The 27,944-nt window shown below is 38.2% G+C and overlaps 1 protein-coding gene across 2 annotated transcripts in view; it reads right to left on the bottom strand.

Annotated features, from left to right (window-relative positions):
• LOC122813461 (E3 ubiquitin-protein ligase HECTD3-like) overlaps positions 1 to 27,944 on the bottom strand; it is an 833,769-nt gene that overhangs the window by 181,810 nt on the left and 624,015 nt on the right. For both annotated transcript variants that reach the window (XM_044085784.1, XM_044085783.1), the window contains exon 14: positions 18,885 to 19,004. In XM_044085784.1, coding sequence (XP_043941719.1) covers positions 18,885 to 19,004 — 120 coding nt within the window. The remainder of the gene's footprint in view (positions 1 to 18,884; positions 19,005 to 27,944) is intronic.

Genomic DNA, 27,944 nt, shown 5'->3' with positions numbered 1-27,944 from the left:
CAATGGCTTAAACAATTAAACAATCCTAACAAGCCATCAAATCTACTGAAATATTTAAAACTGAACAAAGCACAAATTGTCTTCCTTCAAGAAACTCATTTCAAAACAAATGACAATTACAAATGGAATCCTAAGGAATATATGATATTGGCGCAACCCACTTATAAAACAAAGACAAAAGGGGTAACAATTTATGGAAAACAAATGGTTTTACTGCCCAAGATCCTATATATATATATATATATATATATATATATATATATATATATAGCCTTGGCAATACAACTGTTACCAGAAAGGAATATACTTAAAGAAATAAATTCATGTCTAATAACATTTTTATGATTTCCCAAAAGAAACAGAATAGCTTTAATACATCATATCAGACCATGGAAACAGGGGTGATTAAACTTTCCTGATATAGAAACATATATAAAAGCATCAATATCTAAAACAATCCCAGATTGGATAAGTCTAAATTACTCTGCAAACTGGAAAGAATTACTAACTGTAATATCAATAAATGAATTTGATTTACAAAAAAAAAATCAAATAACAGATAAAAACAACTTGCCATGGCACATATTACGTATTAGTATGCAATATAACATAACTAAACCCACTAAAACTCATATGATTAATTATTACATTGACTCATTTAGGAAAATTATTAATGCAAATATAGATTTAAAAATCTGGTTTGATCTTTTAACACCATTTATAGTAACAAAGAACTTTCCACATCAAATATATAGAGAAATTATTAATTTCTGGGAACAGAAAGGATTTGTTTGTTGGCTCCAATGTATCAAAGAACTAAAAGTTTTAGATATGCAAGTAATAAAAGCAGCATACAAAATTCCACAACAGGACTGGCTAACTTTACAGAGTATTCTGTCATATTCACAAGATTTAAGTAGAAAAATTAACAATTCTTCATTTAAAGAAATAACTACATTTACGAAATACATATATGCAATCATATATAATGACTTTGTCATAGGAAACATTATTTCAAAATTTTAGAAAATATTGATAAACTATAAAACAACACCCAAAACCTCATATTGGAAATATATAACAAAAGGACACTCAATACAGTTAACTGAAGATATTAAAACAAATATCTTATTATCGATAAAATATACATGCTTTATACAATACTGGAAAGTTTTTAATTGGAAATGCTTGCAGAGAGCATTCTTAACCTCAGACAGAATCAGTAAAATTAGTTTTTCCATAAAAGGAATATGTTGGAGATGTGAGCAAGTACATAATGCAGATTGGAACCACATTTTCTTTGATTGTGTTAAAATTAAGCCATTTTGGAATGGTATTAATAATTTTCTATAAGCTTTATCTATTGAATCATTTTATTAAACTAAAGCTCTTGTATTATTAAATGTGAACGAAGGTCCTCATTTGAATAGGTCAAACATGTATCTAGTATGGGCTATACTTGTAATTTCAAGGAAGTGTATAACAGAAAGATGGAATGTAACTACAATACCAACTTTGGAAGACTTCTACAGCCTACTAAGACCACAGCATTATTGGGAATTAAAATTAAAGAACTAAGAATTTATCCAAAGCCACTTATCAACAACCCTTGGGGAAAAGTCTTGCCACTGACAATATACAATGATCAGACACTCTGATAATGGATTGGACATACTTATAAAGTACCTGTACACATTAAGATCTGTTATAGTGTCAGGCTAATGTAAACAGTGCACATAGTTATTTAAGATGTTATGTATTAATACTATGGAACTCATTCAAATGTATTTGAAAAATAAAAAAAAAACATTTTTGAGAAAAAAAAACTTAGAGATCTGGGATGCATGGCTAGGCTTAAAAAAGCCCTTGTGGTCATTAGCCTAGCAAACAACTAAGAACCTATGAACATATGAACCTGTAAAAATACCCAGACAAGGGCTGTTGCTCAGATATGTGCAGGTGTTGGAAGTCAAAACAGTAAAACACTTCCACATTTCAAGCCTAGTAATTATTTCTCCTTCGAGACAACACAGAGAGCTCCCTAGTATAGACATCCTGTCGCTTGCTGTCATAAAGTAATTTCATTTAAGCTTTTTTTCTGACGTTTTGCTGGAATTAAGTTAATCCCGTGTTACAGTTTCCACTGTTAAAATATATACATTTAAGCAGTTACAACAGTGTATGTTCATTTCTGTTGTCTTCCAGCAGGGCACAATGTGGATCCATTTTTAAGCTCAGTACTTTATAAAATATCTTTTCAACATACATGCCTGTACAAACCTAGTTTGATATATACATGACATACAGTTCTAATACAGTTGTAACACAAGCATCTTACATGAAGCATGTTGACATTTACAAATGACACATAACCATTTACAAAATTCCAGATAGCCGTGCTGGCAATATCTCCCTTTGTCATACGTCTATATAAATCATGTTGATATTCACAAATGACATATAATTATTTACAAAATTCCAGATAGCTGGGCTGGCAGTATCGCCTTTTGTGACACACACACACACACACACACACACACACACACACACACACACACACACACACACACACACACACACACACATATTTTTTGTATCAGTGCTTTATGTTGACTGCTTTATTATTCATTCAACCTGTGAATCATCTGACTCTTTTTACAGATTTTCTGTCTGCTGAACGTTAACTTAATGTGATAACTTTGACGGTGGAATTTAGGGAGTTTTCCCTTTTCCCCACTGTTGTGGAACCTCAAAGGTAGTATATGTAAGTAGCAGGGGTGAAGAGAGGGCAGACTGATCAACAGACCTGTAAGGCACAGATCTTAACTGCTGAGTCACCATGTTGACTATATGCAGTGATGGTAGAGCCTGAGTAAGTATATTTTACCAGGAGTAGGCAAACCTTGATTTACTGCCAGTTGGGAGGTGACTGTCAGTGCTATAGACAGCAGTTGTTTAAACAGGTACATCCTACCTTTTAAAAACAATTCTAATACAGAGTAACATTTATTCATGCAGATATCTTTGGCTAAAACAATAACGTGAGGACATCTGCCTGAAGCATAGCTCTCAAGTAGCCCTAACTTTGTTGAATGTCCCTGATTTTGCCTCATATTTTTGCCTTGTCCTTTGTAACAGTTTTGATTTCTGGTAAACCATTGAAGATTACAATCAGTCAATAATGCCATGGTATTAGATTTTATACTTCTTATTGCTTTGAAAATGTATGCTGATGCAAAACCCGTTGTTTTATGCACATCTTACATGAATTTTAGTAATATTTGAAATCGTCCATGATCTTGGGCCTTACAAGATTTATACAAAAGTACTGTTCATAGGTTCATAGGTTCATACTAGGCTATCTGCCCTAGGGCATTTATAAGCCTAGCCAGAGTGTGTGTGGCTTTCACCACCCCTTAGGATGAGAATACTATACCCATTAGTTTGCTGTGCCTCTGTCCAGCAGTGATACAGAGATGATTCCCGGGGTAAACCTACGATCTCCCATCCACTCATCAAGATTTCTCTTGAACAGAGTCAGTGAGGGGCTCTGCCTCACATGGAGTGGGATTCTGTTCCATAGTGTAGGGAGTCTCTGGGTGATGAATCTGTCCCCCCAGCATGTCCTATTTATATCCGTGTTGAGGTTTAAGTCTCTTGCTCTCGTGGCTCTGGTGGATTTGGATTTTTTGAGGTGGAGCATGTCCATTAATTCTGGGTTGGACATGGCCTTGTATGTTAGGCACAGATCACCTCTGAGCAGACGGTATGCGACTAAATAGAGCTGGAGTTTCTTCAGTCGGGCATCGTATGACATATGTTTGAGCCCCTTTAACGTTTTGGTGAGGAACTTTTGGGGTCTTTCCAACTGCTGCAGGTGTCGGGTAAGGTACATTCGAGCAGGCGTTGTACTCAATCATTGGTCTGATAAGTGAAGAGTAGAGGGGTACAATGACCTCTCCTGATCTGGATGTGAATCCCTTCATGATCAGGTGGGCAATGTAGAAGGTCTTCCTAACCACTTTGGCAATGTGAGTGTCAAAAGAGAGGTTACTGTCAACTTGGGTCCCCAGGTCCCTGATAACTTCTTCCGTGTTTAATGGATTACCACCTATGTGGTAATTAGGGGTTACCTTGTTTTTTCCAAAGGGTATGACTATACATTTTTTGGCATTTAGCTTAAGGCCATGGCTCTGGCACCAGTTATCCATTTCTATGAGACCTCTCTGGAGGATGTCTGTGTCTGATGGAGTGTCAATTATGGTGCCCAGTTTGCAGTCATCTGCAAATTTTGTCAGTCACAATCCCCTATGTTTGCCTGCACTTCAGAAAAATAAATGCCGAACAAGAGGGGCCCAGGACTGAGCCCTGTGGGACACCGCTCGTGACCGGCTTAGAGTCTGACATGGCACCAGCAACTCTAACCCTGTGTGTTCTGTCCTTGAACCAGTTTGCAACCCATCTTGTGACATATGGGTTTACATCTAAGCTGGTGAGCTTTTCTATGATGCCCGAGTGGGGTATTGTGTCGACGCTTTTGCTAGGTCAAGGTAGGCTGTGTGAACTGCCTTACCCTCATCAATGGCCTTAGTGACTGTTTGAAAAGTCGACCAAGTTCAAGAGGCAGGATCTGCCCTTGACAAAGCCAAATTGGGTAGGATCCAGTGTCTGTAGGTCCCCAATGTCTTTATTTATGAGTTCCATTATGATCCTCTCCATAGCTTTGCAGACAAGGCTCGTCAAGCTTATGGGGCGGTAATTTCAGGGTCCGTAGAAGCACTGCCTTTGTGGAGTGGGACCACAGTTGCCGTCGCCATTTTTGGAGTGCGTATCCTGTAGTAAGGCTAAGATTAAACAGCAGCCTTATGTGTGGGTTTAGTTCCTCATTGAGTTCATGTAGCACACAGCCGGGGACACCGTCCGGTCCCATTGATGCTGTGTTTTTGCTTTAGAGAGAGCAGCTCTTACCTGGGCATCTGAGATGTTTGGGAGGCTAGACTCTGGTGGGATAGATATTTCTCCTTTGGGGGAGGGAGGAGAAATTTGCACTGAACCTGTCTGCCAGTATGTTGGCAATGTCTGTGGGTTCAGTGATTTTTTTATCATTTTGGATTAATTCTGAGCATATCTGGGAGTTTCCACCCAGGTTTCTAACATAGCTAAAGAAGGCTTTATGATTGTCTTTTGTGTCATTAGCGATTTTTCTCTCAAAGTTGGCCTTGGATGATTTTATGAGTGATCGTAGTTTTTTGCTAGTATTGATCAGAGATGCCTTCCATTTTAGGGATTTTGCTCTGTCATGTAGTAGCTTTCTCCTCTTATTGTAGAGTTTGTTTATGGCTGGGGTCCACCAGACTGGGCGCCTGCCTTTGGTGGAAAGGGTTTTGATTTTATTAGGGATTGCTTGATCCATACATTCCTGGAGGTGCTCATAGAAGGCATTTGTAATGGTTTCAGCAGTGTGGGTTGTGGTTTCCACTGGCTCGGGGGCCTTGAAGGATACCACTCCAGTCTTAAGAAGTGTGAAGTTTGCTTTTGAGAAGTTCTTCACTGTGGTCTTTTGCTGCTGGGGTGGGGCGGGATGTGGATCTCCAGTGAGATTAATTTATGGTCTGATCTCACCAATGAGGGATATACTTCCGGTGTGGAGCATTTTGTCCCCATGTTTGTGATGATCAGGTCTAGTATATTTTCTCCTCTTGTGGGAATGGTGACTAGTTGTTCCATAGCATTTGAGTTTATGAACTCAAGGAACCTTTGGGCTAGGGTGTTGGGGCTTGAGTAATGTTCCCAGTCTATGTTTGGGTAGTTGAAGTCACCCAATATGATGGTGTTTGGAGAGACAGTCATACTCTCCAGTGTCTTCAGGAAGGCTGTGTGGGTTTCCTGAGTTTGAGAAGGTGGTCTGTAGCATGTTACAAACTGTAGGGCAGTTTTACCTATGGTTAATTGCACCTGGATGGTCTCCGATGTTTCGTGCATTGCCACTAACCTGGAGGTGTGGGTATCCTTTATGAATATGGATACTCCCCCTCCTTTTGTGGTTCGGTCCGGATTTTGGGGCCGGAACGCATGATATGAGGTATAACCTGATAGTGCTGGGGTGCTCTCAGGAGCCTTGAACCAGGTTTCAGTCACAGCACAGACATCGATGTTCTCCATACTGAGGAGGGCTTCGAGGGCATGCATCTTGAGGTTTAGACTTCTGGCATTGAGCAGTATTACCCTTAGTTTTTCTCCATTTTTGTTTTCTAGGGCGGTAGGTTTATCATTTGAGCCTTGCCTAAAAAGGCACTATGGGGGTGGCAAGAGCCTTTGCCAATATCCAGAAGCCCAGGGGTGACAGGTGCAAGCCATCCCTTGCGAAGCAGCGTGGCTTGTCAAGCATGTCATCCCAGGCAGACAGACATTGGATCCCCTTAGAATGACACCAGTAATTAAGCCAATTATTAAAGCTGATCATTTTGTCTCTGTATTGTGGCATCATTCTTGGTGAGGGTAGGATACTGCTCAGGGTCAGGGTCATACCGGCCTGGGCTACATAATCTGAGAGCTCCTCTATGTCTCTTTTCATGTAGTCCAGGGAGGTATGTCTCAGGTCGTTCACACCGGCATGGACAATGACTCAGTCATACTTGTACTTGTTGTGGAGTGACCTGAGTGCTTGTGTTATGTGGCGGATTCTAGCGCCTGACAGGCAGCTTACTGTGATCTTTTCCTTGTTCAGTCTGGTGAGTGGGACGTCAGTGTGTCTGATTATGGAGTCACCTATAACAAGTGTGTCTGGCATTGTGTTTGGCCTTAAGGGCTGTGACTGTTTAGCACATTGACTTTGAGAACTATGTGTTGCATGTCTTATGTCTTGAGGTGGCAGTTGCTTGGGTGTCTGCTTTGGAGGCCTCTGTAGTTTTGGTAGATTTTTGATCAGTGCCTCCGTGTATGTTTTTGTGTGTTTATGTGTTTGTTTTGCAGTTGTAATAGTTCTATGTGAAACTGGGTTTGTGGTGTGCGTGGTTTCCTTCTCCTCCTGTCTGGTCTTGCCAGTCCTGAGTTGAGAGAGCTCAGCCTCCAGTTTGGCTATATAGTTGCATCTCTCACATGTATTTGTGTTTTGTGGGAGAAGGAGTGGGTTGTCTGTGTACATGAGGCAATTGTAACATTGCCTCAAGATGCCCAGATTCACCAGCTGAACAGGAGAGGACGCTAGCAACTGACCCTTCGACATGCTAGAAAAAGTGAAAAAGTTTGCTGTGTAACTGAGTCAGAAGCGACCTATAGGGAAATGGGTACTCAAGGGGATTCTAGGCTAATGTAGTACTTTGTTTAGTATACAAGTACTTTACCTATATAAAAATGCTTTAGGAGCAAGTGCTGAGCTTTTGAGATAGAGAATAGACTGTTTAGATTGCAAGTAGAGAAGTTCTAAGAGAAAAACTGAAGAGCAGACTTTACGGAGCCAGAAATAGTTTAACCTTGTTTAACCGGCACTGCCCGATGGTGCTCTATGGGCAACTCCGCGCTAAAGCGGGCCTTATAGCAGGGGGGCTGAAAAGAGCCAGGAATTGACCCAAAACGGCCAATAGACTACAAGTTTCTGGCTGGAACCACTGCTCTGGTAGCCATGCAAGTAAGGAGTAAAGCGTTGATTATAGGGGTCCCTATTAAATTATCAAAAAGACTGTTCAACGAATGGCATTTTCGGTGCTCTTACATTGAACATGCCATTCACCGAACTGTTCATAGTGAGATCGTGATAGAGGGAGGATCAGGAAATTTGCCCTTTCCTCAATGTACTGCGATCTTGGAGTTAGTATATATAATTAGCGGGGGTGTGAGCAGAAATCGATGAATGGCGTATTCGATGAAATGCTGTTCATTCACGGGACCTTTCGATAATTTAATATAGACCCGATTATAGTATAAAGCTTGGAGTATGGTCTTTAAAGTTATCAGACATGATGGCCTTGAAGGTGAAACAGCGCCTAAATTAAAAATTAAAAAAAAAATATAAAACTGAAACATCAAATTTAGAAATCACTTCTTACCTAACAGGAAACTGACACAATGCAAGCCCCATAATAAAAATATGTAGGCATTTGATGCAATATTTTTTAAAATGTTTTCTTTTTTAAAATATTTAAGAAGAGAATTCAGCAAATCCCAGTCATAGTAGAACTAAACTAAAAACATTACTGGAAAAAAAAAGAACCTTTAAATTAGCAAACAAGGTATAATAGCTATAATACCTGGTTGAGATATGGGCCATGCTTAGATCTACTCATGGCTGTGGTATTTGATAATGGGGACTACTAAGAGGCATGAACAAATCCACACATGACCCACACATGAGCCATATATCACTTCTGTAGTATCAAATGCCTTATAGATTACCTAAAAACATTACTGTCTATGACAATAATATACCAGACAACAGTCCCTGTTAAGGGTTACTGTATAGGATGAATATATCCAGAGCTTTTCTAAATAATCCTATCTTTGGTTTGCGATTTACTGTGGAGTTGACTGGTAAGAGAAGTTATATATATAAGTGAAGATTCTATTATTAGAAAAACTGATACTTACATTTGCAGAGAAGATAATGCAGCGGTAGCATTGTTGCCTCACAGCAAGAGGTTCTCCCATTCGATTCTCGGCTGGAGAGCAGGGAGTGCCTTCTGTGTGGAGTTTGCATGTCCTCCCCGCAGTTGGGTGGGCGTTCGAAAGACATGCGTAAATGGGCGTGCCTTCGTTGAAGGTTGAAAGTCGAGCTGGCACCTCAGCGTTCGTCAAAATCTACTGCCAATCATTAGCGGTCTGGAGTTCTGCTGTGGTGACTCCTAACCGGGAAAAGTCAAAAGACAACAACATAATGAACATCAAATAGTGCTATGGTTGCCAGTAGCAAAAATAGATGTGAGACAAGCCTTGGAATGCCTTAATGTAAAGAAGTACGGATCTGTTTTCATTCATGTCGGTACAAATAATCTCATCCCCAAGGACTCTCTGACTGTTAATAGGGGAAATTACAGCCCTCTTAGTATAGCTTGTACTGGTGTTAGCACATATTTTTCACAAATCACGTACAGAAAGGATAGTCAGTCCACTGTGAATGAAAATATTTTGGGGGGTAAATACCTACATGGAAAAAATGTCCCATTTAAAAAAAATGGAAATTTGTAGAGCATCCAAGCCTAGTTTTGGGCACACATAGTTCAGACAGTGACCTTAACTTCGACCACCATGTGTCTACTGTAGTAAGAATGACTTTCTACATAGCACACTTGATTAGTAAAGGTATTGCCTTGAGAGCAAAATAAGTTATAACCCCTTATACTCAGCATTACTCCAGCTCATAATTGAGTATAACATTCCGTTCAGCATGTACCATACAAAACACCTGCAGCAACTGGAGAGACCTCAGAGGTTTCTAATAAAGAAGGTCAAGGGACTCCAGCACATGCCTTACACAGACTGACTAAAGTCCCTGTCACTATACTCTGTATTGCATGGAGTTCTTAGGGGAGACATATGTCTGGCTTACAGAGCAATCTCAGACCCAAACCTAATGAACTTGCTTATTATCTGTAAATCAAACAGGACGAGGGTTACCCATTCCAAGGAACTAAATATGGCTTGTGACTTAAACAGGACATGCTGGAGGGACAGATTTATCTCCAGCAACTGCTGCTTCTTTGGAATAGGCTACTAAATCATGTGAAACAGAGCACCTTGTGATGCTCTACCACTGGCCCAGTAATCAAGGAGCCTCAGTCCTCACCACTAGCACTAGTGCGGGACATACATTGGGAGGATGACAAGTACACACACAGTAAAGTGCAAGTTCCCTTAAGAGCACACAGAGACCACAGTCAGTCTGGGGCTGTTTTTTCCCTCTTTATCCAGATCCCCAATAAGATTCCCCACTGGCACAGCTATAGAGCTGAGATCTCAGCTGAGTGGCCAGGCCAAGACCTAAAGCACCCTCTCTGTCCAACCAGTGCTTTGTGTCCCTGCCCAAGTAGCTGACACATACACTCACACACACACACACACACACACACACACACACACACACACACACACACACACACACACCTGGGAAAGGCTGGCATAGGTTTACTAGCTATGCCCCCTTCTGCCCAGACTAGAAGGTAGTTTTGACTGCCACCAGACACTCCTTATCAGATACTCTAAGGCCCTTAACAAAGGATGTCCAGTCTTACTGTCTAATGCTAGTATTAATCCAAATAGTAGTTTCACCAAGAGCAAGGCTATTAGGAGTGCCCACAGTGTCACCAAATAAACATGCAAGTACTCTCACAGCTTAGATATGTCTCACAGATATCAGTCACAATGAAAGGTTTAAATATATTTAATAATAAATAATAAAAGAACAAGAAATTACTCAGTAAATAATCACAGTTACATCTGAGTTCAAAATCATTGGAAATATTTAAAACAACATTGCAGCACAGTCTCAGATAAATAAAGAAAACATCTAAGCTATATGTCACTATAATCCTGACTGTATCTAAGAGAAATTACTGTACTGTAGTTAACTTACTTACAGAGCAACAAGCAGGCAGATGTAGTAAATGGATGTCCTTGTTAGGTCAAAGACAAAATACAAAACGTCCAGTCTCTCAGAGAGTTCTTAAATTAATATCTCAAATATTTTTGCTGGAATACTTGCAGCATGACATCACTTCTTGTCATCTGACTATCCCTAGTGAAACCCCCCCACTCCAGCTGGCAGCATTTAGCATCCACCTGTGAAAATACACAGACCTCACCTCTTTTGGCAAATGGTGGAAGTCGTAAAATAATTTACATTCCTCTTCATTTAAAGACAATACAAAAACTTCTAGTTCTAGACATTAGGTCTCCTGTTGCACTGAAACTGAAAGATAACATCTCTTTTGTTTACGGCCCAGTCATAAAGTAACTTAATCTCAATTATTCTTCTGAAGTTTTCAGTCTCCCTGTTAAAATACATACATCTAAACAGTTACAGTAGTGTATATACATTTCTGCTCAGTACTTTACAAAATATCTCTTCAGTGCACGTCTGTGCAATATGTCATACAGTTCTAATACATCTGCAACACAAGCATCTTACACAAAGCATGTTGACATTCACAAATGACACATAACCATTTACAAAACTCTATGATACTGCTCAAGAGGAACCTGGACGAGTGGATGGGGCACCACAAATTCTTACCAGGGATAGTGCCCATAACCCTCCTGGACATGGGCAGTCATTACTAAATGCAATCTTGGATATTAACTAGCATTTCTATGGTATTACATTGGGATGAAATGGCTAGGCTTGAAATGACCTCCGGGTCAATAGCCTAGTAATCTCCTGTGATCATATGATCCTATGAGAGGATGGCATGCATTTCTCAAGATCAGTGAAGAGAATTTTGCGGAGAATATTTTGCAATATTTGACAAACACTAGGCAGGTTTAATGCCAGGTCAGAAATTTAACATTTCATAGATAGCAATATTTATTATTTATTTATTTATTTTTTATTTATTGACATTTGTTAACCGGGTTTGTCCAACTGGGCTTGTGGCCCATTTTCAGTGGAGACCCGAAGAGAAAAGCTCCAGTAGTACATTTTAAACAAGTACAATTTTACATAATATTGATATAATAACAGTTATAGCAAAAAGATTCACATATGTTGGGTTACATGCATAAAGTTAAAGTTGCATTAAAAAATTTACATTGATATAGTTCAATAGGTCAACAATAAACATTTTTTGTTTGTATAAAATTATGCAAATGCATAGTAGACACATTGGAGAGAGAGGTGTAATGAGGTACTAAGTATGGTCCTTTTGAGAATACATAAAGGAAGGAAGACTGGGTAGGGTCATGGCAAGGGCAGGTTCTGGAATTAAGAAAATAAGCTTTTAGTTCATTTTTAAAGTGTGAGGTGTGGAAGATTGAACGTAAGTCAAGGGGAAGTTTGTTCCAAGCATGGGCAAGGGAGTGTTTGTAGAGTAGTTTGCCTACTGACCTTTTTGGGTGGTAGATATCAATTAATTGTTGGTTAGAAGTACAGGAGGTCCAGGATGGGATGTAGATGGAGACTAAGGAAGATAGAGATGGACAGAAGGAGGGTTTATAAAAAATAGAGTGTAGCTTATGAAATTGATAAGATAGCAGAAATTGGGGAAGTTCAAGCCATTGAAGAGAGTTTAAAGAAATGCAGTGGTGTGAGTTGTAATGGGAGTTAGTAATGAATCTGGCTATTTTATGGTAAGTCTGTTGGAGTTTGTTTAGAGTGGAGGCCTGGATACTGGTAAGAACTGGGGCGGCATATAAGAGGGAGTGGAGGAGGAGTGCCTGGCCCAGGGTAAGTCTAGATTCAGGGGTTAGGAATTTTCTGTTCCAATATAGCAGATCTAGTTTCTGGTTTGTTTTTTTTATACATTGGAGTATGTGTAGGTTGAACTTTAGTTCGTCATCGATAATGACCCCTAGGAGTTTTCTATGGGTGTCAGGTTGGATAGTTGTATTGTTAGAAGATGTAATAAAAAAGGAGGTTTTGTGATGAGAAAGAGAACGGGGAAGGAAAAGTAGGAGTTTGGTCTTTTTGGGATTTAGGATCAATAGGTTGTGAGAGAGTCATTGTTCAGTGGATAGTAGGGCCTGTTAGGTCAGGGAGTGTAGTTCAGGAATGTTATTTGAGATGGATATAAGTGTGGAGTCATCGGCATACTGAATAAGGGAGGATTCTTTGCATGAGGTGTAAAGATCATTGGTGAAGGTGTTAAACAAAAGGGGTCCCAAGATAAAGCCTTGGGGAACACCAGTGGAGATGGGAAGGACAGGTGAGGTGGATGAGAGCCATTTGACAGATTGTTCCCTGCCAGATAGGAAACTATTAAACCAGGCAAGTGCGGAAGGGGATAGGTGGAGATTTGTGAGTTTGGATAGTAGTAGAGGATGAGAGACAGTATCGAAGGCTTTGGAGAGATCTAGGAAGAGACAGGAAATGAGTTTATTGTTGTCTAGGGCCTCTGCAATGATATGTGTGAAGGACAGGAGGGCAGTGGTGGTGCTGTGGTGAGGACGAAATCCATGTTGGGTAGGGGTAAGTAAGTGGTGTGTGAGGAGGTGATTGAGAAGCTGTGAGTGAATACATTTTTCTAATATCTCGGAGAGGGGGACAGAATGGCAATGGGTCGGTAGTTTGAGGGGTCAGTGAGGTTTCCACCTTTATGAAGAGGGATAGTGAAGAAAGATTTCCAAAGCATGGGGACAGTTGATTCCAGAATAAATCGGTTAATTAGTACAGATATAGGATAGGCAATTGAGTCAGCAGCAAGTTTGAGGAATGTAGGATATAGATTGTCAGTGGAAGGAGAGCAAGGTTTTAGCTTGAGTAGTAGAGATTTGATGTAAGTAATGGGAACTGGCTCAAAAGAAAAAGTTGTGTTAGTGGGACTTGGAGGGGTGGGTGTCGAAGTAGAGTTTGGCTTAGAGGTTACCAGATTTTGGATGGAAGAGATAAAGTGTTTATTCAGGAGGGTAGCTGTTTCCTGAGAGGAAGAGTTAGGGTATGGGGAGGGATTAGAGGGCTTTCCAGGATAGAGGATGTTGTTGAGAGCTGACCAAAATTATTGAGGATTGGATCTGTTGTTAAGCTGAGCAGAGCTATAGTATAACCTTTTGTCATTAGTTGTATGTTTTTTGCAAGGTTCCTCAGTTGTCTGTATTTGATGCATCTCTGATGGTTGTTAATGCTAGGAGCATTAATAATAAAGTTTTTTTTATTGGAAAATTTGCTACATTTCCACAAGATTGATGTTGTTATTGTTTGTGAAACTTTGTTAAAGAACAATGATTGGAAACTGGTTCTGTCAGGGTATAAATGTTTTCACTGCAACAGACATTCTAGCCAAAAATTGGGTGGAGGTGCTATGATAGGGATTAAAGATAGTTATGAGACCTGTGATTATTATATCTTCAGTGATAACACCAATACTATACTGTAACAATAAAGATTAACCTGGAACATGTAACAATTGTTGGAGTGTGTAGATCACCAAAGTCAAGGGCTGATGACCTAGAGGAATTCATACATTTTGTGCATGAAACACAGAAGGGAAGAATAATGGGGACTTAAATTTACAAGAAACAGATTGGAATAATATTGATTCAACAACATTAGTAAGGAAATTATTCACTACATATGTTCAAGAACAAATAATGCTTCAGATTGTAAAAAAAACTACCAGGCAATGGAACAACCTAGGCATTGTTTGTGTTCCTAAAGAAATTACTGTTACTTCAAGTTTTACCACCATTGATATGGAGAGATCATGGGGTTATAAAGATTAATTTGTTGCTAGATAATTCTGCCAAACTGAAATCTAATACAATGCACAGAAGATTAATTACAGATTATATGCAAGCAAAACTGTCACTATGTAAAACTAACTGGAGTGATGTGTTCAGTGGAAAAACTGCAGATGGAATGTGGAAAGTTTTTTGAAAGAGAAATTGTTTGAGTGAAAAAATGTTTAACAGCAGGATCTAAGCATACAACATCAGGGGATATATTTCCATAAGAACAAGATACCTGATTAAGAAGAGAGACAAAAAATACAAAAAAAAATTGAAGAGAGGCTGAACTACACCTTTGAAAGTTGAAATAAACAAGCTGGGCAAACAAACTAAGCATAATCTGAGACAAGATCAAGAAAAATTTTAAGGAAAATTTATATAAAGATATTGAGCGTAACTGGACACTTTTTTATAGATACATAACATGTGGAAAGAGTAAAGACATACAAACTGATAAACTGTGTGTAGATTCTAAAATTTATTCTCAGACACAATAAATTATAGATATATTTACAAACATTTTGTGCAAAATAGTTTGGCTCCACAAAGGGGGTGATAACTTGTCCTAGTGACATCCAAGTAACTGCAGAAACTGGTATATCAAATTAGACTATATTGAAAAAGAACTGGTCAAACTGGATACAAATAAAGCACAGGGAGGAGATAGAATTAATAATAATAACCTGAGAACACTTCACCAAAAACTTACAGTATCAGTATATCTATTATTTACTAGGCTGTATAAATATGCAGAGATTCCTCAGATTGGAGACATGCACTTATTAAACCTGTCTTTAAGGGAAAACAGAATAGGACAATCCCAGAATCATACAGATCCTTAAGTCTACTTTCATGTTGTGGAAAAATAATGGTGGAGGCAATATTGGATAAGTTATTGTCAGAACTGGATAGGTTGGGACTTTAAATGTTAAAATTAAATCTATTACCACCTGTAACATGATGTTCTACAACAATATAATAACAGCTATGAATGAAAAGTTGTGCTATGTTGTAGTTTCTATAGATTTAACTTCAGCATTTGAGAGGGTCCTACACAAAACACTGATCAATAAATTAGAGCAACTAGGTACTGATATACTCTTGATAAGCTGGATAACTGTATCACTTACACAGAGGACATGGCAAGTATCATACAGCAAATGGACAGGTGAAATTCTTGGTTACAGTCAGGGTGTCCCACAGGGCTCTGTCCTAAGCCCATACCTGTTTAGATTGTATCTTTCAGACCTAACCTTTTCATCTGAGGTGTTCTATAGTCTATATGCAGATGACCTGAAATTGGGTCAGGCAGGAATGGAAATCAAACCACAAGTAGATAAAAAATCAGTCAGCAACTGAATGTGCCAGAAAGAATATAAGGTGAATGACCAGATGAAAAGGCAAGAAATGTGGAAAATGCATAAATATAGTTGCAAGTATAGAAAACTTCTGGAAGAACCTCATGTTGATCAGGAATGAATGCAGGAATGGTTAAGGAGAGGCGAATCCAAACCAAGAGATGAAAGGTTAATATTGGCAGCACAAGATAGAGGGCTATGTACTCCATTGAACATGCAGAAGAAACAGACAAATGTAGGTTTTGTAAAACAGAATTGGAAACAGTTGCACACCTCATTGCTGGTTGTGACATACTAATGGCAGAAGGAATGTATAATGAAAGGCATAATAATGTGACAAGACTGTTGTACTGGGGATTGTGCAAACATAATGTTACTGAAGTGGCTGAAAACCACTGGAAATGTGTCACAAAGCATCATAGAAAATGATGAAGTCTACATCACATGGGATCACTCATTACCAACAGTTCAAAAGATAGATGCTAGAAAACCAGATATAGTGATCCATGAAAAGAAGATAAAAGTAGCATTCATTATTTAAATCGCCACACCCAATGACTACAGTGTCTTGCGTAAAGAGAGACAAAAATTAATAAAATATCAGGATTTGCCGGCAGAAACTAAAGCAATGTGGAAGAAAGATACCCAGACAGTTCCAATAGTAGTAGGAGCAATGGATCTTATCAAAAAGAATCTACAATCTTATTTAGATATGTTAGCAATACATGTAACTCCATATGAATTGCAGAAAGAGTCATTACTGGGCACATTTCGGGTGCTGAGAAGAGCACTTCTGGCTGACATCAAAGATAGAAACAATACAAATTTTATGAACTTTAATCATACTCAACTTAAGAATGGCCCATTGCGTCATGGTATTAGAAACCTAAAAGACTTGGAGAAATTAAAAAAAAAAAGATTCTATAGGAATGAGAAGTGCACTAACTGGTTCTCTGAGAGAGCAGCTGATGCATGGAACAGACTACCAAATTACATTAAAGCAAGTACTAGTTTAGATATTTTTAAGAACAGCCTAGACACTTATTATGGGAACAAATGTTTTGATATATTGGCAGGCTAGAAGTGCATTAAAACCCGTGTTTGAAATATTTGTATGTATGTATGTATGTATGTATGTAAGTTCAAATAAAGGCTATTTCACAATAACTAAAGTGTGTAAATCTTTAAGACCTGTGCACTGAGTTCTAGGTCCAGACAGTCAGCCATATGCTTTGTACAAGATTTTTGCTTACTTAATTAAACATGACAGAAGTGTTTCTTTTATCTATAGTAGGGCAAGGAATTCTTTCATTCAAGCTCTATGTTGGACAGTCATAAAGAAAGACAGACACACTGAATAATTTAAATAATTAGATACTCATCTGCCTGCTTACTACAGGCTACAAAATGTACCAGTGACTGGTACAATATATATATATTATATTTTATATTATTTCTCCACAAGTAGAATGTAGATTAAATTTAAGTTAATTTATATTATTGTTTATTATTACATTCATATAATTAGGTATGTAAGTAGATGATGTTTCTTTGCGGAGTTCTTGATATCATTCCACAATGAATGGGCAATTTTAGAATAAACCTTCCCAAATTTATTAGCACAAGTTTTGAACAAGTGTTATCAATAGTATCTGTAGAAGTTCTTTTAAATATCTCCTGAAGTGCTGTATTAAACATAAGAAACCATTCAAAAAAGTTTCCTCCTAAGTGCAGTGTTATCAACTGGATTCACTAAAGCAGACAGAAATCAGAACCAGCAAAAAATGATTTGGTAAATTTTCATTATTGTTTTTTCTCACTTTCTATAAACTGTGTGACCGTGAGTATAAAAACTATGTACTCCGTACTCCCCCCCCCCAAAAAAAAAAAAGAAATATAACCCATTTAGCATTTGTAGCTTTTCTCTGGTTCTGTTGTGAATACATTTACTTTTTTCTACTCCTAGCTATAACACTTCTGAAGTATAGACACCAAGAATTCAATTACAGTCAAAACCATTTCTAAGTAGACAAGCCTTCTCTTCTTCCTTCCTCTTCTCAGTACTATATTGCACCCTCTCACTTCCATGAGAGTTATGCTCTCCATAATGTGAAACCACTGTTCTTCAGTTCCTGCTTACCCTGCACACCAAAAGGAATGTACCTCAACATGTCTCCTGTTATTCTTAGTTTTTGTAGCTCTAAGGTCTTCTACATGCTGTAACCAGGACTGCTGCTACCGCTGCCAACTACACATTGACATATGTCTAAATCCCATTTCTAGTTTCCTTTGCATTAAGCCCACATGAACTCTAATATATTTAGAATATTTTCTGCTGTGCTATATGCATGCTGCTTCCAACCTTTTGGAAATCCTTGTACTGAATTTGCAATGATAAAAACTGAAAATCTTAACTTTTGTCTTAAACTAAATACGTTTATATACTTAAATGTACAGCAATATGAAATGAATACTCTTCATTAGTCAGCCAGTGGATAGAAAGTTTTCATCTTCTTTCAGCTTTTCCTGGTTAGGAGTCACCACAGCAGATCACCTGTCTGCTTATGATTGGCAGTGGAGTTTTACAGTGTCGAGTTGCCAGCCTGGTGCCCAACCTTCCACAGAAGGCACACACATGCACACACTCACATGTATGGCCAATTTAGAGTGTCCAATCCACCTACAGCATGTCTTTGGGAGGAAACTGGAGCACCCAGATGAAATCCACGTGACCACAGGGAGGACATGCAGACTCCGCACAGAAGGCACCCCCAGCCGAGAATCGAACCGGAGAACCTCTTGCTGTGAGGTGGCAATGCTAACCACTGCACCACTGTGGCCACCTCAACAGTGGATAGAAAGTACTTTCTTGAAATGCCAGTTACTATTCTTGTCCTTTCAATTGAAGGATATTATTAAACTAATCGGATATACCCTCTGTGTTTATGTACACAGTGTATTTTCTCAGATATCCTTTTTTAAAGCAGAACACAGAATACACAAAACATAGATCAATTTGAAATAAAATGAACAAACATATATACATTTCTCTATACTTTTGGCAGTGAGGAAAAAGAAGGCAAAAGACATTTGACTTGGTATAAAATATAAATTAGTAAAGTAATTAAACAACAAAAGCTGGAGTCAGTCACTCACCAGGAATTCCTTCCCTCTGAATGTAGCTCCCATAAGTTGACCAATCCATTCATATCTGGCAAAATCTTTGCAGGAAGGGTTTGGGACATACATGTCCCTGCCCTCACCTGTATTATTACCCTGAAAAAGAAAATAAACTATTGGAAGTTTATGGAAATACCATTTCAATGTCATCTTTGTAATCACAGATTTCTGGCACAATTTAAAAAACTGGAGCAGAGTGGTACAACAATGGAAATGGCTTAGCAGTTGTTTCACCACGTTAAAAGGCACACCAGGAACAGTCTGTCTGGTATAACCCTATATTGTCTAGCCTTTATGACAAGGGGGCCAAACAGCAAGTTTGAAGGCTTGGGGACACATGTATATTATTCAAAGTGTATCTGTTTTTTAATGTCTACCTCAGTTTTAAAGAAGTGTTCTACCTCATAGTCAAGCAGCAAGACAAAACACAGAGCTTTAACTCACTTCAGTAAATCTTGTGAAAAAGATCACATTAACTAATCATGCACAAACTTGAAGTTACAGAATGACTTCAGTTACATACCTTTTGTAGAGAATCTTGCCATCACTGTGTAAATCCAGTTGTAAGTGTTTTGCATCTAGCTTAAAACTATTTCAGACCTAATTAAAATTCATTGAAAGGAGCTTCCAATAAGGCAAAGGTACAACACATGGCCTTAAACTCAATGTAAATAAATGTATTATCATCCCATTCAGTAAGACCAATATACCTGCTAATTACCACATCAATAGCAACACCCTAAGTATATACTCAGTCGTGAAAGACCTGGGCACACAGGTTGACAGCAGTCTTACGAAGGGCCCACAGAAATAAATATTAATAATGTTAGATTACATATATTTAATGAAAATATTTGCAAGATGAAGTTTGTAGTATATTTATCTGTGTGCTCACAATGTACCTCTTTTTATGTAGGTATGACTACCAGGGAACTGTATAAAAGAATTAGGGAACATTTATATGCAGTGCAGAAGAAATATACTACTAATGCATGGGGTAGGCATTATAAGAACACAGATTGCTTAGGCAGTCCTAAATTTATGTTATTAGATAAAGTTCCTAATTTTAACAATAAGTTCACAGCTGAAGATGAGCTAAAGTGGAAGGAATATTGTTGGATTTTAAAATTAAATGCTAGTCATCCCCCTGGACGTAATGACAAAGAAAATTTTAAGCTATACCTTAAAAGAAGACTATTGAAACATTAAATGTGCTAGTTATAAATTGGGGGAAAAATATTATTTTTTAGGATAGTGCATATCTAATTGCATGTGTTTGATTTAAAAGATTTGCTTGTGCCATTTTTAAATTCAGATGTTGCTTTTAATGTTGATGGCAATTTTTAATGAATTTAATTGATTGCTTATTAATCAATTACTTAATTATTGAACTGATGCTTGCTTAAATATCAGCAGAGTAAATGGATTTGTTATTCAGTCTGAGGAAGTCTTTTACAAGATGAAAGCGCTTACTGAATAAGCGATTGTGTTTTCTGGTGAATTAAAGGCTGTTCAGAGAAGTTTTTCGAGTGGATTATTTTTTGTATGCTGTTTTCTGTTCTCCATTTTGTTTGATTTACCTTTGATCACCATGTCTCTACAGTGGTAAGAAGGGCATTCTATATTACTCATCTCATAAGTAAGGGCATTGCCTCCAGAAAAAAAGAAGTTATAACCTTCCTGTACACCTCCCTCATCAGGCCAATAACTGAGTACAATTCCCCTTTTGGTATGTACCTTTCCAAGGACCTCCAGCAATTGGAGAAACCACAAAGGTTCCTCACAAGGGAAAATTCAAGGTCTTCAGCATCTTTCCTATGTGGATCATCTGAAATCACTGTCACTTTATTCTGTTTCATACAGACTACTCAGAGGCGATCTCTGCCTAGCATATAAGGCAATCTCTGACCCTGGTTTATTGGAAATGCTGCATATCTGCAATTCAAATGGTACACAGGTCACACGCTCTAAAGATATTAACCTGGTATGTGACATTAATAGAACCTGTGGGAGGGACAGATTTGTCTCCCAGAGGTTACCACATCTTTTGGAACAGACTCCCACATCATGTCAAACAGAGCACCTCACTGGCCCTCTTCAAACGCAATCTGGACAATTGGATGGATAACCATAAATTCACCCCAGGGGTTGCACCTGTGTCCCTCTTGGACATGGGCATTAGGTGCTGATCATGGAAATAAGGGCAGAACTTGGCTAGGCTTGTAAGAGCCCTAGGGCCATTAGCCTAGTAACTTCTTATGATCCTATGATCCAAAGCATGGCCTACATAAAAAAACTAAAAGCACCGTCATTGTACTCTGTATCATATAGGCTGCTGAGAGGTGAACTGTGCCTAGCCTACAGAGCAGTCTCTGACCCTGCCCTAATGGAAATGCTGCACATCCGCAAATCAAATGGGACAAGAGTCACTCATTCCAGGGATTTCAACGTAGCCTGTGCCATTAACAAAACATGTTGGACAGATAGATATATCTCCCAAAGATTGTTGCTCCTCTGGAATAAGCTCCCACTTCATGTGAAGCAGAGCTTCTCAATGACCCTGTTTAAACACAACCTTGGCAATTAGATGGGGGGGGGCATACATTTACCCTGAAGTGACAACTATGTCCCCCATGGGCAGGGGCAGTCAGTGATGATCAAAGAATCACTCTGCTAACACTGATCATTTAACTATGGTCAATTAGGGTACATGCTTTTTTACACAGCTAGGCTTGTAAAGGCTCTAGGGCCATTAACCTAGTAATCTCCTATGAACCTATGAACCTATGAGATGCTCCCATATCTAGAACATCATAGCTATTAGTGGGGAAATTGGTCAGCATTTTTTTTTTCTCACACAAATTATCATTGTCTACACTAGTGGGTAAGATGGCAATGCAGACTCCTTCTGCCAGATATACGTCTTTGAGGATAGATCTCAATTACTTTTTACTTTATGCATCTCTGAGGACAGATCTCAATTACTTTTTACTTTTCTTTATGCGTCTTTGTGTATTTCCCTTGACTACTTTTCACTTTCTTTCATTCCCATAACAGGCTACAGTGTCAAGGTGTTTTTACTTTTTATTTATTTATTTTTTGGTTTATTTATTGCATGCAGTTCCATATGTAGAATATACCACAGCTAAAATATATGACCAGCCTATGTCATAGAAGACAAAAAAAAGATGCTCACTTATGCATTGAAAACTTGATTACTTTTCACTTTTTTTATTCCCACAACAGGCTATAGTGCAAAGTGTGCTATTATTTTTTTAATTTATTTTGTTTTTTTCATTTGTTTAATTTTGCATTCAGTTCCATATCTAGAATACATCACAGCTAAAATACACAGCCAACCTATATATTAAAAAGAAAAGAAAAAAATGTTCAGTTATGTATTGAAAACTTCATTGTATATTTTAGTCACAATTCATCTATGTCCTGCTGCTGTAACCTGCTCATCTAGTACCCCATAACACCTTGTGCACAGGGCTGCCCTTTTTGCCTCACCCTAGCTTTATTTCTGCCATACTGTATGCATCACACAATTAGGATTCTGATGCCATTGTCTCCTCCCTCACTTCTTGTATTTTTTTCCCCAGTTTCCTCATCTACTGCATGCATGGGTTTACCAAATCTTGCTTTTTCCTGAAGTTAAGCTCTGTCCCCTCCTTAATTAAATTCATGTACCACATCCAGTTTCACACTTCTATATTCACTTCTAGTAATACTCCTCCAATGTCTTTAATATTGCCCCTTTCACCCATCCAGCCAATGACATTAGTCCTATTCGGTCCTCTCAACCATGTTTCCTTGTTGTCAGAAACAAAGCACTCCCACTGTTTTGCTTACCTTCCTCTTGTAGGCTTCCTCCTACTCTGTGATCACAGCCCTCCACAGTCCTTTTATCTCACTTTATTTCTTCCATGTAGGCTGATGATCTGACCTTTTTTTCCACACTTCCTGCACTCAGTCCTTCCTGTGTTTAAGATTCATTGTTACCACCTTTGCAATAGCTGCATGTGCAGTTATACACTGGTCCTTCAGCCCTTAAAGCACTTACAAAACACCCAACCATATTTTACTTCCAATATCCTTCCAGTACTTCACGCTCTGTAATCCATTTATTTTGCACCCTTTCATAACCTTCCCTTCACACCACTTTGTTGTATCTCTGTATATTACACATATCCTTTCCTTCATTTGCCACAAACATTGCAGTAAAGTATTTTCTTTCCTGAAGATTTGGGCACATTTAAGGATAAACATCTATGTAAAAATTCAGAAGATCATGCTATGCGAATGCACTTCTTCAATGCACAATGCCATTTTTAAACTAAATGAGCTCTAATTAAGTGGGATCAGGAGTGTTACAAGGATCATTTTAAATGGGAATCCAAAGACTTTCATTTTGTAATAACATTTTGGAAGTCTTTGCATTGCTCAATAAGCATACTGATGGTGTAGACTCTTTTAGTTGACTGTCTCAATAGGCCACGTGCAAAGGTTTGAGTGAATGTCATTATGACCAAATGCATCTGCAATATTTCCATCTTTTGAATGTATGTAGCATGCTCACACAGTTTGTTTACCTTGTCACCTTTGCAATAAGGTTTATTTACTGTAACATGTATGGTTCTTCATTTTTTCTTTGTCAAATGAAGCAATGCTACCCTGGAAAGCTGGGTTGAAGATGATATGCTTGGATCTGTATGAAACTTGATTTTATATTTGTTTAGCTTTCCCATTCCTTCAGATAAATAAATTCATTAATTTAACAAATTTTTCTGAGTTTTTATTATATTTTTGCTACTATGTATGAGTTGGGAGAATATACCTTGTCATTTGCTTTTTTCAGTTTTAACTACAGTTTTAACTTTTTGAATACGTCACTGGTATGTTTCTGAGGTACCATAGTCTAGTAGCACTTTCAAGTCAATGTTTCATGCTTTTACTATTACAGTAGGTGTTACATAGTTTCAATTTTCAGTCCAATAGACTATGCATACAAAGGTATATTCAGCTTTTGCATTATTACTGTTTTCTGTCTTGTTTTGGCTTTCTTCTGAAATAATCTGTACACATGTCCTTCTAGTCTATCTCAGTTTTTTTGTTTGTTATATATCGTATTTCTATCTGTCATTCTATCTGTTGTACTGGAACTTATTTGTTCTATAGCAGAATAATTTGAATTTGTGCATTTTTTCACATTTCCCCTTTACCTGGACACTTTTCCTTGTGCAGGAATTACCCTCCATAACATCCAGAACCTGATCTGTATACTCGCAGTTACTGGTGTGGCTCATTTACATTAACTGTTTCACTCTTTCTGTCCTCTGGCTTATTTATTTTCACTTCCTCCACTGTTTATACTTTTTCTTTCTCAACCATATCTTTCCTGTTTTTGTACCTCTGGTATTGTTAGTGATCACAAAAAGCCAGTGAAGTATTTCTATGTTAAATGTGGCTCAGACAGTACCTTTCTCTTAATTTCCCTAAGCTTTAACTCTGAATACATTGTATCCTCATCTCTTTGTCAATGTCTGATAATTCATACTTGGTTGCTGGTACTTTCAGTTTTGTGTAATATGTGTGCTCTTTTATGTTCTTCTTGCCTGCAGTTCTGAAAGCAACAGCTTCAAACTGTACATAAGCCTTGTCCTCAGCAATATGCAGTATCAGGCCTTTTAGTTTTTGATCTAAATTATGTTTCAAACAACTGCATGAATATTAAACCCAAACAGAGAGCTTTTCAACTGCAGCCCTCATCTGTGTGAGTCACAGTTAAACATGAGTATATTCTCTACTTCTAATGATGTTTTTAATATAATATTCTTTTACTCAAGACAGTGTTAATCTGACCTCTGAAATAATATCAACAGACCTGACTACCTGTCTTTTCTACTCTATCACTCGTGCAATGTGAGGGTGCGGTTTCTTCCCTTTTGCTTTGCTTTGTGATCATATATTTTTTAAAGTGATGGCCTGCATCTTTTGTACTTCTTGTTTAAACTTCAGTTAAAAGGCTACTGGCTCTAAGATTAAGCAAACTAATGGTACTAAATAAGTAAATTAACTTTTCTTTGGGATTATACTGTTTTAAGTAGCTTAAACATTTTATTCTCAACACAGTTTTATGTTAGCATGTCTAACAATGAGTTTTCTTTTGACACCGAAAATCTTATGTGATACTCACTGGACATAAAAGAGAAACAGAGACTTTTGGAGGGGCACATATTTAATAGGCACCCTTTTCTGCAGACATCTTAGTACCACTGAAGTCAAATTTAATTACAAAAAACTTTTCTTGCTTGAAATTTACCAAAGATCCAGGAACTTGTCATGCGGCAGTAAAAAACTGTATCAGAATATTGAATCTTTTTTACAAAGGGTTATAAATTTTAACATCAGAATTCTCTACAATGAACACTAAATCAAAAACGTCATTTAAGTTTGTTTGTGTCTTTCTGCTTTACCCGGTTAAGGGTCGCCACAGCGGAACTCCGGTCCACTAATGATTGGTAGTGGATTTTTATGTACCGGGTTACCAGCCCTGATGCACAACCTTCAATGAAGGCACGCCCCATTCACATATGCCTCCACAGAAGAGCTCTAGCTGAGAACTGAACGGGACAATGACTTGCTATGAGGCGACAACAAAGTGTATATATATATATATATATATATATATATATATATATATATACTTAATTCAGAGGACATTTACTATTCATTTTACATTCTTGATCATCACAGCATCAAATTATAAGCAAGCCAATCAGAAGCTCTGACTTCCTGAGCACTGGCATTTGGAAGTACAGCCATAGGTTAAGCCTCTGTCTTAGCATTGGGTGCACCCCACAGACTATCAAGGAATTACTTCAGGAGCCTGACCACTAGAATTAAAGCTGTCACATATTTTATAAGTCTTTAAACCATGTGATGGAAAAAGTACACGACTGTGCAAACATACACATACATTCATGCATGTATGCATAAGCAGCTAACTATAGTAGCCTAGTTTCTTGTATACTTCTCTTACTGGTAAAGAAGTGGAATCTACATGCAGAGTAATGGAAGATTACAGGACCAAAGTATGTGAGCATGTGAACTATAGCTGACGGCAGGTGCACAAAAACAAATAATTTTCTATTACAACAGTAGAGAATGCACAGCCAGAGTTAGTGCTAAGCTGAAATTACAGTTTACTGTTTTATAATTCAGAGATTAGCACATGGTCTATAAACAATCAAAGGCTATCCAATATCAGTGGAAGTATAGAGCTCATATTGAGCACTCTGGCTGTAGGACTGAGAAGGCTGGGGGGGGGGGGTCTGCTATCTGAGTTCATGTGGCCATTCAAATTTCACAGGCAGAAAACCCATCACCAGTTTACTCTGATTCTTACAACAGGCTATGTCACATCTGGAACCAGCTCTTTCCTGCCCTGTGAAGAATTTGTCAGTTCGTAGGACCTGGTCTCATTTCACAGGCCATGGCTGCTGTAAAGTACAGTGTTTGTTTACTGTTTATTTATTTATTGAAGCCTAATCACTTTATTTCTATTTGGTATTGTTTTTGCTGATTTGTATGTTTTGTACTTTTCAAATAATTTTGATGCTGTTTTCTCTGGCTTGTCATTTGAAATGTAATTTTCTCCTAAAGCCCACAATTTTGAAGGCCAGCATACCTTCAAAATGCAAATGTTTCTGAACCAAATTAATCTCTATTGCCATTTTTTACATGAAGAGAGGCAAGTATCTTGAGCTTTTCTGTGACACCTAGCAATGTCTGATGTGTAGAGGGTTCGGTGAAGCCTACAGCTACTACTATAGGTAAGCTCTTACAAGTGCTGTAATGGGGGAATATCTGGAAAAAGCAGAGGAAGTGTTTTTTTCTTTTCTTTTTTTCTTTTTGTTATGCTTCATTTCTTTGGAACTTTACAAGAACCACAAAAAAGTGACTGATGCACCAAGGGGGACATTTATGATACACAATAGAGACAGAAAGTTTAGCCTTATAATACCTTTTCTTTTTATGAAATATCCTTCCTTTCCATTCTCATCCAGCAGTTGCTATTGTCATATCCTTCCTTAGTGCTAATTCACAGGTTGACACATGGGTCTTCCTCAAAGCTGGTTGTGGTACCAGACACTAACTTATCCTCACAGCTGGCTTTTTCACTCCAATGGGCCTCCTCCTGCTTGGGTAGTTAAAAATACACCCCAATAGGTATGGATTTACTTCATCTCTATCCATCAAATAGTCCCCAGCTACCATTTCCAGCAATTACTTAGGAGAAGATAGCTGCTGCTGCTCTGCAGTGCCTGGCATGTTCACAGAGCTCTAGAATGCCAGTGACAACTCTGTCACTGACTGCATACCCTTCAGAATGGGTGCATACATTCCTGCTTTCAGAAATGACTCTTTCTCCTGTTTCCCAGTGTAGAGATGCCTTGTACTTCAAGCAGCAGTCGCTCCTCTACAACATTATCTGATGTTGGTCACCACCAGAGGTAGACATCTTATTACTGGGTCTTCTGATGTTGGTGCCTCAGCAGTGGTCTGGCAAATATAGGAACCCTCAAATATCAGGCCTTCATGGAACTGGATCTACCAACAATAAGCGTGATGTTAGCTCTATTATAGAACATTTTGTCACATTTGTTACATGACAACAGAAAAAACATGACTTTTATGTAGGGGCATGCACCCATGCATTGTACAAAGTGATTTATTCCCTACATTTCCTTATTCAGTATAACCAGCTCTGAGATCATATATAGGTTATTATTTCCCTAACATCAACCACATTCACTTACATAGGTGTATTTTATTGAGTCTCCATGTAGCAGGATACAACAACATACCCATAGAGTCTAGATCATTCAACATTGAACCACCTGCCTTTCAGTTTTTGACTAGGTTAGTCTCTAAGATAGAGACTTCATTTCAAGGGAGACCCAAGGTGGTATTTATACTGCTGGAGGAAATTTGACTATGGCATCGGGTAACTTCCCCTACTTGTTTGAC

The sequence above is a fragment of the Protopterus annectens genome, chromosome 10.part0 (genome assembly GCF_019279795.1).
Source record: "Protopterus annectens isolate FY-2018-M chromosome 10.part0, PAN1.0, whole genome shotgun sequence".
NCBI lineage: Eukaryota > Metazoa > Chordata > Ceratodontiformes > Protopteridae > Protopterus > Protopterus annectens.
Note: the sequence above shows the minus strand (reverse complement) of the source record. Positions and strands in the feature narration are given on the sequence as shown.